The 14,946-nt window shown below is 28.9% G+C and overlaps 1 protein-coding gene across 1 annotated transcript in view; it reads right to left on the bottom strand.

The window, feature by feature from the left end:
- LOC106470681 (serine/threonine-protein kinase SMG1-like) overlaps positions 1-14,946 on the bottom strand; it is a gene marked incomplete at its 3' end in the record, with an annotated part of 72,830 nt that overhangs the window by 46,806 nt on the left and 11,078 nt on the right. The window contains exons 3-10 of the mRNA XM_022399323.1: positions 12,592-12,665; positions 9,873-9,950; positions 9,340-9,421; positions 7,406-7,453; positions 4,694-4,819; positions 2,386-2,556; positions 1,785-1,891; positions 941-1,025 (exon numbers count right to left, since the gene is read on the bottom strand). Coding sequence (XP_022255031.1) covers positions 941-1,025; positions 1,785-1,891; positions 2,386-2,556; positions 4,694-4,819; positions 7,406-7,453; positions 9,340-9,421; positions 9,873-9,950; positions 12,592-12,665 — 771 coding nt within the window. The remainder of the gene's footprint in view (positions 1-940; positions 1,026-1,784; positions 1,892-2,385; positions 2,557-4,693; positions 4,820-7,405; positions 7,454-9,339; positions 9,422-9,872; positions 9,951-12,591; positions 12,666-14,946) is intronic.

The following is a 14,946-nucleotide window of genomic DNA, read 5'->3' as shown; positions in this document are numbered from 1 at the left end:
CAAGTTCTTAAAATTTTCTTAAAACATAGAACAGTAAATAAAGAAGTATAACAAACAATTATCTCTTCTAGTTTGCTGCTTGCCTTATCAAATTTCACATGTGGAGGATGTGAAACAAAATCTTTTTTTTTTCACACACACACACACACACACACCAACCAAAAGTCATAAATTACTATATCAATACCATAGTATTCCACTAATTCATCAAACTTAGTACTTAAGCTGTATTTGGGTCTAAAAAGATATTAAATTTCGAGCTCACTGAAGCCTCACCTTACCAGCATGAAGATTTGTATCGAAAGAACATAATGACATCATAATACTTGAAAATGGCTGATAAAGCCACTAGGGGGACATTCTGAGCTTTCAATTGGTTATTCATGTCATATACGGAAGAAAGTGTATACAAGGGACCATTTCCAAAAATGGAAAGAGATGAGTGGAGCCACTGTGTTTGATTCAGTACACGAGAGATATCTCAGCACATAGAAAAGACAGGAGGTTCAAAACTACAGACTTTGTATTTTGACATCACAAACACTTAATTTGAACCAGTGCTTCATTCAACATACCAGGTGACACACAAATATCAAAGTTTAGGTGTTTTTTTTATATTTACTTTTAAATTAAGAAATCAAATAATAAATAATACTAAAATTTGAATTATAATCTACAGTTTGATACCAAACTTGTCATATATTCATAAGATAGTAGTTCAATAAAATTTTGAATACAAGTCAACAAACACAACATGGCTTTTGACCCATGGCAATAGGGTTAACCAACTCACCATTCAGAACTAATTATGATAATAGAATGGACAAAAGCCAAGCTTCATATTTAAATCCTCAAAAAAAAAAATAACTATACTGAAAATACAGATAAAGTGAGCTTATCTTAGTTTTTAATTTTTTTTCAAGTAAACACATTAGCTTACCTCTGTTAGAAAGTCCCATGTCACTGCAATGCTTTCATTTGGAGATGCACTTTTTCCAAGACTCTTCAGTACAGTTGTAAACACTCTGGTCATGAAAATATATTGAACTTTCACTTTTGGAATCTTAATATTAGCGGTATACATACTTTATATTTAACAAACTGTAACAAAATAAAGGAATTTGTAGGTACACTAGATCTGAACAAACCAGTAAACTGGACTTTAAGTGCACACTGTCAACACGTATTGTTTAAATAGTTTTTTTCTTTAGAATTAATGGTTAAGGTACTGAAGGTTTTCTTACCTTCAACAAAACTCAATAAACTACCTACTTCTTTGTACCAAGATAGAACTTTTTTTTTTTACTGTGCCCAAGCATTTCAAATACTGGATGTTGGTTGTGTACAAAATTATATTTACTTTAAATATGATTATACTGTGGTATTATATGCCCATGTAGCCTGTATACAATATCATTCCAAAATTGAAATATAAAATCAGTATAGTGTAATTATCAACACTACCACTTGTGATATTAAAAACAATTGTCTTGTTTGACTTTGATTAATGCAGCCATAAATGGCTGCATTAAATCAAAGTCCTTTTCTGAAGGAGAAATTAAAAAAATTCTTGACTTTAATCAGCATTAAATATTTTTATTGTTTAACAGTTAGTTTTAAATATTTGGTAATTTTTCTTGGAGTACATGAAGACTACAAAGTTAAGTAAAGCACATTATAGTCTTATGAAATTTGATAAACACAATAAAATGCATTTATTAAATTTTCTAAAGAACAAGAATAAAATATTTTGGTTCAATGAAACACCTTATTCTTAGATATACCTGATTAAAGACGTGATTTTAGCCAAACACTCTGCTGGAGAGGGAGGTTGGTCTTCTAGAGTTCCATCTCCTCCTTCCCCTGTGGATGTATTACCTTGGACCAAATCCTAAAATGGCAAGTTAGTTATTTACCAATTTAGAAAAATTACATGAACCTGAATTTGATAGGTTGAGTGATTTTTTTTTAATACTGATTGTTTATCAAACAGCTCTACACACACACATAAAAACTGTCATAAAAGCCAGTACTTTACACTTCATCAACAAAAAAATATCTGTACAGCCTCAAATGAAATTAAATGATACAAATTTTTCACTGAAAAATAACAATACATACAAAAACTGATATTGAAATTAATCCTTTTTATATAGTTATAATATAGAAGGTTCTATCTTTATAAATGGCGACTATAAAACAACAAACTTTGCAATTTAAAAATGTTTTGAATGGAAGAATACGATTCATTTAGTAAGATTCAACAGGTTTCTCCTAGCTTTTATAAACTATTTGTAGATGACGTTTGATCATCGCTAGCAAAAAACAAAACACACAAATTGTAGTATAATATATTATAACAGTTTTTGCAAGCTCTGACATTACCTCAGCATAAGCCTCCATATCCTCTAAAAATTGGCCCAAAAGAGTTACAGAGAAGTTAATATCTTCCACCCAGAACTGCTGGAAACTAATCAAAGCCTCAGATGTGTAACATGTAAGACTGTATGCTTGAGTAGAATCAATATGCCAACCAACAAGAATATCCACAGTATCCTTAATGTAACAGATATTCAAAAATTAGTCTACATGTATTAGACTATTCACTTTTCATTTATCAAATTATTTAAACAAATATCTTAAACTTATAATTATTAATATCTTTTAAATTTAATTCATCATTATGATTTCAAAATCACTTTTCAATCCTACAGATTTATAACTAGTCTATGTTTAATGTCAAATAAAATTCTTTTTACCAGCAATGACTTCAGTTATAGTAACTTTCCTTGATACTTGATACATTAACTATACTACTAATTAAGAAATAGTGTGTTAATACTTTAAACATATACATTCTCCTCAAGAGATAAGACAGTTGAGTGTTATTTAAAATGATTTATAACTTGTAAATCATCAAGACACGTTACAACAGCAGAATATTCATGCTGCACAGCATGTATAATAACTACATTTAAGCATTTTGTAGGTAGTGCAATATCACTGAACATTGATTGCTTTTGGGAAGGGCATGTAACAGCCCTTTCATATGCAAAATATTCATAAACTCATGTCATAAAGATGTGTTCAGATTTATAATTTCAAAGATTGGGATATCCTTTGTACTTAATGGCAATAGAAAATGAAAGAATATGGATAAACTTGGGACACCAGAACCAACCATAAAGAGACCTACAACAATTTGCACCTCAGCTGTGATAAGTACAGTGCAGCATCTTGTAAAATGCAAGAATCCATGAGCACAGTAGTTAGTTGCAAAAACTGTATACATGCCCTAGGCAACAGTAGACAACATAATCAAGAAGGAACTCCACCTGGTAAAATGACACATCACATGTACAAAAGTTGTTTCCACAACATATCCATTCAACTGTTGCATAACTAAGGCAGCTGGATAATTAAATAGGTATTCATGCTATTCCATACAAAAAATATACCAGTCAAATTACTGGACACATAACCTGTGGATTTCTGTATAATTGGACTGTTGAAACAGCCACTGGGAAACCACATTCTCATACACTAGATAAATTATGGAAAGTAAGCAAGGAAGAGTGGTGTGCTTTGGACATGGTGACCTTATAATGGAGCCTTTTGCAATAGAAACTATACTGCAGATCTATTGTAAAGACAGAGTATGATTGAATATGTCAACTTGAACTGGAACAAAGTGGTGAGACTCCAAAATCATTTTAATATAACAATCTGTGTGTTACTTTATTCTATTCAAAACTATAATTAACACTTCAGTGATGTAACATTGGAGTTGATTAACTTTACACAGTTTCATGCCGAATGTCTAGGGCAAAGCAACATCTTCATGCTTCTATCATATGAGGGTATCATTATACTCTGGGTAAGATGCAGGCATTCCTGCTTACAAGAAATGAAAATTTTATTTGCTTCTAATTAAACAGTGCTTCAGCCAACATTGCATACTAACATATTTAAAAAAAGCTAGAACTTTTCTACAGCAGAAGAGTAAATATGAACATCAGCTAACAAATATCTCAAAGATCATATGTTTTCAAGGTTTTCCACTTAAAGATTTACTAGAATAAAAATTAACATAGTTTTTCACATCAATTATTTTCTGAATGATATTGACTATAAGAGTGATTTTACAGCAAGTGTAAGCCACAGGCAACATATCCATCCCTTGAAATAATATCAGTTTGCTGCATCAAATGTGGATATGGGACCTACCAGATATTATGTACTTTTATAATGAAAAACAATGTTTCCTAATACCTACTTTTCAAAAATTATTAATCCTACTATAACCTATTAACTGTTTTTGCCAAGTTATAAACAAGCTTTGGTAGATCTTAAGTGTTAAACACTAATTGCAGTCATACGTTCAAGAACTTGAACTACAGCAATCAAATAATTTTTGATTTAGAGGAACAGGATGAATACCTAAAAAATGACACAAAATGAAATAATTAATCAGTTACATTTTTCCTTAAATTATATTAGGCACTTACGAAAAAAAAAAAATTAATTTCTGAAGTTAATGCAATATTTCAAAATGATTACCAAATTACATCCATAAAACACAGTAATAAAATGTTTACAATACTTTAACATCCCTTAAAATCATACTTATACAAAATAAAACTCAACTACGTCTTTAGCCTACTGTAAAACAACATCAATACTTTCAACATACTCTGAAATGACCCCTAAATATGGAAGGAAAAGTCTTAGCAATGTCAATAATCACATCCACAACAGCAACAAGTAAGTCAGGAAGATCTGCATTCTCCAGTGTTGACTGTGTGTGTGTCATGATCATCTGAAAATAAAGACAAACATCTTCAATCTTTTCAATACAATGTTGATACTGCAACTTAGTCTTTATAATTCAATAAAAAGCAAAGATAAAAACAATTTCTAAATTTGTATCTTCATTTTTTGTCTTAATACAAGTTAAAAAATATTCATTTTTCTTACTATATCAAAATATTTAAAATACTGATAACATCAACTAAGAGAGGTGAATTCATCCCTTATTTCTACAAAAAATCAAAACATTCTAAATTAAAATTACCACAACACTTGCATGATTTTTAATGTAACCTAATTTTATATTACCAACAAATTAATAATCAGTTTCTACCAGTAAACATAATAAGGATACTGATTGTGGGGAGAAAACAAAACTATGAATGCACACAGATTTGCAAGCCTGTGCAATGATACATCAAGTAATGTTGCTAAGTTTGAAACTAGATTTTTAACAATTTTTAATCTTTAACAGTCTTTTACCAAGTACTTAAAATCATAAGGCCAACTCAGCAAATACAGCAAGAGAGAAAAGTATTTGAACACCAATAAAACATCTAGTTAAAATAGCTATGGGTAGATTTTCAAATAACTAAGTGCCTTCAAGAATAACATTATTCTATGGGCTGTAGTGCCTCAAGCTTTACAATTCTATATTCCCAGAGATTATCTCAATACTTCTTAGAAAGTAAAGTTATTTACACTATTTGTTGGTCAAATCAGCCGAGTTCATGACTGCAAATTGACCTTTATAGTTTCCATACTATAACTTGTAATATGTTTTGTGTATCTTCATAAGCCTTCAGTAATCATTAATGAAGCATTTTTACTAAAAATTTTTCCATGAATATATGGAGTCAAAGTGTTGACTGCTCCAAGTACATCTGGAATATCTCCAAAACCTCCTAAATAATTTAAAATATTTTTCAATAAAACTTTAATATTCTATCTGTTATTGAATCTATCCTAACTTTACATATAAGGTCGGTCAATTTGACTGATCTCGTAACCACCTTTAAAAAATTCAAAATAAAACTAAATTACCTTTTTTTTTTCTTTCTAGAATGAGTTCAAACTGAAATATGGAACTACATTTCTTTATCCTAAAAAGCTTTAAACTCATAACAGTATACATCTGTTAAGTTTAATTTTTATTGTTTTATTGCCCTTTGAATTGTATCTAATTAATATTTGCACTATACAAGTTGTAAATCATTTGCCAAATGTGTAGCTCACATTACCCTATCAAATTACACAACACACTGGCTACTCACAAGCTGCTCATGAGCATTCCTCATGAAAATTTATTATTATTTTTCTTTATTTTACCTGATCTAACCTAAAAAGTTTCTAATTGTTACATTTTAGTTACTTTTATAATATTGAATAAAGAATACACATACAAAACAAGAAATAAAGTACTTACCTGGGTCTTCTTTTTTTTTGCTGTCAACTTTTGTTCACATTTAACCCAACTTTTTTTTTTATACTAATGGTACTACTGCACTAATAATTTTTATTTAATTAAATAATGCACCAAAGAACACAGAATAATAACATGCAAAATGCAAACAATGTTTCACAACTACCACATTTTTTTTTGGCTTTCTAACAATGTGAGAGCTTTATAACTATGGTTATAAATAATATAGTATTAAATGTCAGAGAACTATTGGCAAATTTTGAGACAGGGTGTGACAAGAAGGATCTGATTTTCTATTTTATTGCACTGTAACTAAATACACTGTAAGACTATGAAAATTATGCTTTGCCTGAGTGGTGACAATATTATAATGAGTTCATTTATGTAAATAAACTTTTATACTTCTAGGTGGGGTGGTAAATAAATTAGAGAAGAGGGGATGCCTTGAGAAAAACTGTCAAAATTATCATACTAGTGCAAATTCAGGATTTTTTTAAAATATTGCCTTATAAAATTAAGAACTTAAAATGTATATACCATTAACATTTAGATTATTACCTGCATTTTATTCTATATTTATTTGCATATCATGATAAGAAAGTAGTTTAAATTTTGAGTGTAACTTACTAAAGCTTTGTGACAGGTGCAGAGAAAAATGCCCAAAGCAAAAGTGTTAATAGCTTTAGCTTTCATCCTATAATAACTGGTGATCACTTAACCTTCATGCAATTAACTTACCATTTTACAATATCATAAATTTAAACATATGGTTTAAGTTCAATGCCAAAAATCTTTCAGTTATCAAATGTGATACTATATAGTCACAAACTAACTACATATATCTACAAGCTAAGAAAACTGGAGTGTTGTGAACACAAAACATTACAGTCGCACACATACTGACTGACCAATTATGAGTAGAACATGAATCTAGAACCTTCCTATCATATATTGACCAATTATTTTTGTATGGAGATATGCTCTTAACAGAAAAGATAATAGAAACTGATAAACATTTAACATTAAATACATTTCAAGCTAACTAATAACAAGTCAACCATATATCATATGGAAGCCAACAGCACTAAAACAATTTACTGAATTATCAACTAAACACATATTTTAAAAAGAATCAAATAATACAAAAAGAAATACAAATATGAGTCAACTTACTGGCATCAGGTTCTCCAGTTCACCAGAGACTTTATCTTCTTTCAAGTTCTAGTGAGATATAAATAAAACAAGTAAATCAGTCAGTTACATATAAACAGTATTATACATATACAGACATAAACAACACAAATGTAGTTTATTTTTTTACATTATTAGATATAAATCAAATATCAACTTCAGGCCTAGGTCCACCAGTAGATGTACCTGATGAAAAGACATTCTACCTCTCAAAATTTCACAACACTGTTGATGATACTTGGTTGCTTTTGTAATTATCAAAGTTATGTTACAAATTTTGTACTAATATATATAAATGACTCTGTAAATCTATTATAATAATACTCAGTTTTGTCTGTCACAAAAATGTACAAATGTCTAAATGCACTTCATTTCAACGGATGTAAACAAACAACAGATGTAATTGTAAATATACTTTAGTAGATACTTTGTACAACATATTAAATGTTTATCAAATTCTTAAAAATGTCTAACATTAGCTCATACAAGATTATTCTCTGATAATATTAAGTACAATAAAGTTTGGCCCTAAATAAACTAAGGCAACAAATATACACAATTTACAGTGTTAATTTACCTCTATTAAATATAGGCCATACTTAATAAAGGCTTAACTAATGTTAGGCCTAACACAAATGGACTTGGAGATATCAGAACCTGTAATTAGAATTATTTTATATTGTTACAGAAATCCTGTATTTAGAGAAGTACTGTTGCAATAAAAACACTAATGTGACCACAAATGTTTTACAGGTCTCTGCTACTTTAAAAAGAAATGTTAATAACTCTTTAAAGTCTGATGTCTGTGCTTACATTCATAATCTGATGACATTTCTTTTTGTTACACTGTCTACAATCATTTTATTACAATATTACAAAGATTCAAGTTTCTTTTTGTAGGTACATATGTGCTAACTCTTCCCTATTCTGTACATAGTGTCCAGTAATTATAATAGTTTCTTTATATGTTCAATCTTACATCTTCTGAAGCTTCTTATTAGGACAAAATAAATGAAAACATACAAATAATAGCAGTTTGAACTACAGTGATCATAGCTATTGAGTAAAATTTGTATACACTTATGCAACTGCTAATTTTAAATACATACAGTTCTAAGAAGAAAAACACACAAACATCTAAATATTATGTCTATTTGTAAGACAGATGACAGTCATACATGACTCACATAAACAATAAAATTTTCTCTGTTCAAATTCCAATTGTTACAACACATACAATTCTTATTCTCTAAAGATATGTTAAAATGACAAAAATTTCATAAGATAGCAAAATGGGCTTAAAAATTATGAGGAGATACTACATATATCAGACACTGAGTAGGATTAACTTCTTTTTACGGGTGACTTAGGCAGATGATTCAAGATGAGCAAACAAAGGTGAAATTGTCAGTAAATGCCTAGTCCAGAGTGACAATTGTAAGTTAGTACAGAAAATCTTGGAAGAATAAACTACAAACAAAAATCACTCTGAACTAAGCAGTTGCTGCCCATTTCACTTTTGTTTTTTCAGAATGAAATTGTTTAGCCTTAACTAAATATATGGTTTTTCAATTTTGAAATAGTTTTGCAGAGTCTTAGAGAATAACTTTGTATTCAATGTTACATCAGATTTTAAATTTCAAATTATTCTTTTTACATCTTTTTTTAGTAGCAGCAATAAAACAATTATCAAATATACAATGGAATTGAAGATGTTTCCTAAGGATTTGGATCAAAATATGATCAGTTTTTCCTGAATATCTTATATTTATGCTTTTAAATATTAAGCATTGGAACAAGTTAAACTTGTAAACCTTGTTGAAAACATTTTTCCTATAAACTACATAATTATATCTACAAGGCCTATTACATAAGGGATATATAGAAATAGCAGCAGTAGTTTCAAGAAAGCTTACCTCATGCAGTGTTTTGACTAATAAAATCCGGTATTCATCAGATATTGTTGAGTTACAAGTGTTGAAAATCCATTGGAAAAAGCTATGAAAACAAGAGGTCAGTATTAACTAGCTTAAAGTTTTATAACAAAAGACATTCATTATGATGAAAAATCTTCAAATTCCCTATTAAACATCAAATGCTGTGCACTATCCACAACTGGTCATTTCTAGCTAAAAATAGCAACTTTTATTTACTTCTCCATTTTTCATTCTTCTTCTTATTATTATTAAAACCCCACTTAACATAATTAAAATATGAGTACAAGAGATCCAAAATATATATTCTTAAGATACTGAAATTGACTCAGAAGTTCTAGTGTTTAAAAAATGTATTCTTCTTTCTGGACCTGAAGAAAATTCAGCTCTTAGAATGTACTGAAGCTTCTAGGTTAATCTGTATTTTTGGAAATAGATTCTACTAACAAACAAATGCACTCATTTTACAATAATAATACATCAAACAGTCCTAATGATTTTAGTTTGTTGCTTACCTTTTAGCTTCAGGTCCCAAGAGTGTTCCTATCATTCCCAAGCAGGATACAATCTCCTGTTTTACACTATGATGTAATCTGAATAGAAGAAAGTACCATTGCAAAGATACCTTAATTACAAGAGTATAAAACATTCATAAAATGCAGACAATACACTTTCAGTAAATCTCTCAAGTTGGTGATGTATGTGTATCTAGAAAACAAGTGTCAGTCATTTGTCTTCAAATCACATACATAACAATGTAGTAGTAGAAATAACTAGTATAACATGAACATGTGGACTCTAAACAATGCACTATACAGCTGTAAAGTTTTAGTAACACTTTTATATGCAAGAACACTAATATATGGAATTTAAAAAATAGACTACAATTCAAACAATCCATACCTAGACTCAAAAATTTAAAGTTTCAATATTAATTCATCTCTAGTCCTTTTAATACACAAAAAAGGTTATATATACACATACACACCTAATGCATATATCAACCTCAATATTATTCATGGATGCATAAAACTTAGATAATGTAAGCTTCTGTGAAAAAAAAAGTAACAGAAGGAAAACATTGTAGTACAATGACAAACTGGTAATGTATTAATAAAATCTGTATTTTTGAAAAATATGAATCTCATTCATTTTTGCTCTGTATTCAATTAAATAATCAAATATTCTTAAAAAGATAATCAAGTTATATTCAAGAATTAGTTATAATAATAATAATAATAATAACTCGCCATTTATTATTTACAACTATTTGCTTCATGATTAACAAATCAAGAAATGAAGTTTCAACAAAGTAGCAGCAAATTAAATTCAAAATTTACTTTTTTGAATATTGATATATGAGAATATACTGGTACAAAAACAAGAGTGTTTAACCTGTTTGAATTTACTTGTGTATTATTATTAGTTATTTCACAACAGTTACCATCTGAGACACTCAGAATTTGTGAAATGGATAAATATTGAACTTGTTTCATAAATAAGATTTTTTTATGCAATGCATATTCACTTCAGAAATAAGCCTAAGTTTTTCATATGAAGTTCAATAAAACAGCAAATCAGTGGATGTATTTTTGAGATTTATCAGCTTCATTCTGTATTATACCATTACTTATGTTGAGTTGCTAAGAGTGTAAGAAATATTACAGAAACGTTTGAAGGTAAACAATTTCAAAACACAATTTTAATTGGTTTGTATTTCTGAAACGAGAGTACAAGAAACCGATATCTTAATTATGGAGATTTAGGGGCATTGTGGTACAAACATTTTCATTTTTGTTTACTATCTTTATCTTACATTTATGACAAGACACTGTGATAATTTACCAAAGCATGAAGTGTAAATTTGGACTTAAAAAAAAAAATTCTTAAAATTTGCTTTTTGTTGTAAAATATGGATTCTTCACATTTGGAAATTTCTATAAATAATCTGCCTGTATAGTGTATACTAATTTCTATAAATAATCTGCCTGTATAGTGTATACTAATTTCTCAAATTAAGTGACATTTAACATTATCATTAATAATGGTAGATAAAAGAAAAATTAACTAATTTACTAGAAAATAACTGCTATGGAAAGGACCTTTCTATAAAACAATTGTGTGTGTGTGTGTGTGTGTGTGTGTTAGAACTGTTCTTTTTTTTTTTTATACAAGTTCTAACTTTTTGCACATTTGTTCAACAAATGTTCATATAGAATATTCACAAATCAACAGCAAAACTATATAAAGCAATTCTGAGAATATGTGCTTAGATGAAATATTTAAGAATAAAACAAAATTTTCAATAATAGTGTCATCCATCTCTATATTTGCATTCAACTTTTTGGTATGTCAAATAGTTCTACATGTAAAACAACTGGTCAGCTAAAATGATATGAAGGGTGGACCATTGTTTAAATTGCAAGCAAGGATTCACTCTAAGCTTTATATAGTTAAGGTTTCACTACTTAAGACAACAAGTAATAGATGGGATTTCCTAACAAACCAAAAGCAAACAACACCACTCAGTGATACAGTGTTTACATAATGATTGTTTTGCTGTATTTGGAATAATCTTGTCAACATAACCAGCATTAAAATAATAATACCTTTTAAATATCCTAACTGTAATGGTTGATAAGGAATGTTCAAAATGACAACTTTAGAGAGAATATGACAAGCATATAAAATGTGTCAGAGCACCACAATTACTCAGAGAGTACATGTAACATTTACAGCATTATAAGTTTGCAAAATATATTAAGAATAAATAATAGGTATTATGTTTTTGGTCATACTGACACAGAAGAAAGCTGTAGAAAGTAAATACTGAAATTATTATTTAATGGTTAAAAAAAAATGGACACAAATTTGGAGATTACAGTAATAATTGGAACCTTTAAACCTAATATCTAGAGAAAAATGGCTTTAGTGATTAAAATGCAAATTCAATATATTTCTACTGTAAAAATTTTCTTTGATCCCACCCCTAGAACCATAAACTGCTTGTACTTCCTGACGTTTAAATGACTCAGATGAAGTCTTGAAATTGCACCTTTCCTGGTGTCCTTTATATAGGTGTCAAAATAAAAATATACTATAAATAAAACATAGTTTTAATATTAGATTACAAAGAGTTATAAAGTTCTTGTATCGGGGCTTTGTAGGATATAATTAATGAATAAGCATGTATAATTTTTTTTTTATTATTATTATTATTATTACATCACTTACCTGTGGTGGATCAACTCATCAAAAGTGTTGATAACAGTGCATAGGTTGTGAGAAACAGCCTGGAAAGTATTTGACTGGATAAATAATGGGGAAGATACAAAACATCAATTTGTAAAATGTGAAAATTCATTAGTTGAACATATGGGTAAACTCATAACTGATTTACAAGGAACAGAAAATAGTTATTTTTCTTGATAAACATATGCAATACCATGTATTATTCTGCTATTCCTAACAAATTAATTTCCTGATTTTTTCTAAGGTTTCCCAAGAAGAAAATTCCAAAAAATGAAACTGCAAAAATTCAATAAGATCAGTGTATCATTTAGATGTCCACACAACACCCAAAATTAATGCTAGGACATTTGTTCAGATAATTTACCCAAACTATCAGAAGAGAAAACGTATTTCAAAGGAAAGGTTCACTTCTACAACTAACAAAAGAAGAACCATGTCTTGCTAGTACAAACCTTCTTATATTTAAGGGCCAAATTCATGCTAGAGTTAAATTCCCTTAAAAAACAAACAAATTTCACATGAATTTTGCTTAATCGATTATCTTACACAACACTAAACAATGTAATTAATGTTCATAGGTAATTGATTATATCAACTAAATGAATTAATCATCCACCTCTAGTGACTGTTACTAAAAAAGGAGAATCACCAAGGATTATTTAGGTAAATGATTACTACTATACTTATAGTATGAAAACATTATTTACAAAATTACCTTGCACAGTGTTGTATAAAACAAAACAGGATCAAATCCAATTATCTTAAGTATTCAACAATTTCTAAAACAGATAGGATAACACTTCAGTATGATTGGTAATGGGTTATCTTAGCTCTGTATATAGGCTTGGTCACTTTGATCAATCTTACAACCACCAAGTATTTTTACTAAAGATTTGTCTGTAAGTATATGGTGTTAAAGTGTGACTCGGGCTGACTAGCATGAGAACAGGGGATTCTCATGTTAAGACTAAAAATATTTTTACCTGAGTTTTAAAATTTCATGTGCATAATCTCTAGAACCTTCTAAACCACCCAAAAAATCTAAATTACCCATCTTTCTTTCTTTTTCAAATGACTACAAATAGTAACAGACAATTATAATTATTTATCCTAAACAGTTAAAGGTTTGCAACAGTTTACACCCATTTTTATTTAATTTAATTTTTTTATTGCTTTTTGAACCATCTACAACTAATAATTCCACAAACTAATCACTTATTATTTAACTGATATCGAATAGAAACAGCAATAGAAACACAAGCTTTAAAAGTATAAAAAAACTTTCAGCTTAATCATTAACAGATCATCTTTTTTTTTGGAAAATGAAGTGTTTGAGAACACACACACACACACCTTATATACATGTACATTTTTATCCAGAGGCATCAAATCTTATTCAATATACTTTAAGTACATAATTAACCTTTATTGTTAAAAAGAACACTTTTAAAAGATTTACCTTCCACTGATATGTTATCTACATTATATTCAATTTTGTAACATTATGTGACAATTTGAAATGAACACAAATGTTCATTTTATATGCACAGTTGTTTTCTTGTTATCAATGGATGCTTACATGATGAGAATGCTGCATTCAACTTGTATCATTAAACTTCAGTTGTTTTACTTTGTTTATTATTACATGTTTTGCACCATTATCACCCAATGAGTAAACATTAATCTTCACAGAACAGTAAAAATGTTTTAGTTCACCTTGTAATGAATCTAAATTTTCATTTGTTTATTAACTCATTATTTTTAATACCTATATCTAAATGATATGTACATAGTTAAATTATGTATATTACAAAAACGACAAATATGTTGATAAGCCACACACAGCAGACAAAGGCAACTCTGAGTTTTTGAAATAATTGGCAACTTGTTAGACAAAACAATCATTGTAGTACTTTATCATCAATGATATATTTTCTAATCTTTGCACAAGTAAATACACTGATATAAAGATTCTAAACACATGAATACACTACTTACAAGCCTATATTGACCCACACTCTGCTTGTGCAATATGTCAAACATGTTTCAACCCATCATAGAAGGAAATCAATCCTAGATATTCTACCATAAATAGAGAATGTGGAATTTTGGAAGAAAGCAAGAAAAGTACTTACAGATACAATAAAGGGTCTCGCACCTAATGCTTTTGTCATTTTACATCATCAAATGTAGAAACAATTTTCCTTTCTCAGAGAATAATGCTTGAAGCTTTTTCGGTGACGAGGAACCCACTTTGAGACTAATAATGGCTGGAGACGGCTTGAATGGGTAATGAAGAAAAACTTTAATATAAGTTTAACATAACAGCAAATGTAC

This window comes from Limulus polyphemus, unplaced genomic scaffold (assembly GCF_000517525.1).
Source record: "Limulus polyphemus unplaced genomic scaffold, Limulus_polyphemus-2.1.2 Scaffold4156, whole genome shotgun sequence".
Taxonomy (NCBI): domain Eukaryota; kingdom Metazoa; phylum Arthropoda; class Merostomata; order Xiphosura; family Limulidae; genus Limulus; species Limulus polyphemus.
This window is presented reverse-complemented; position numbering and strand designations above follow the sequence as displayed.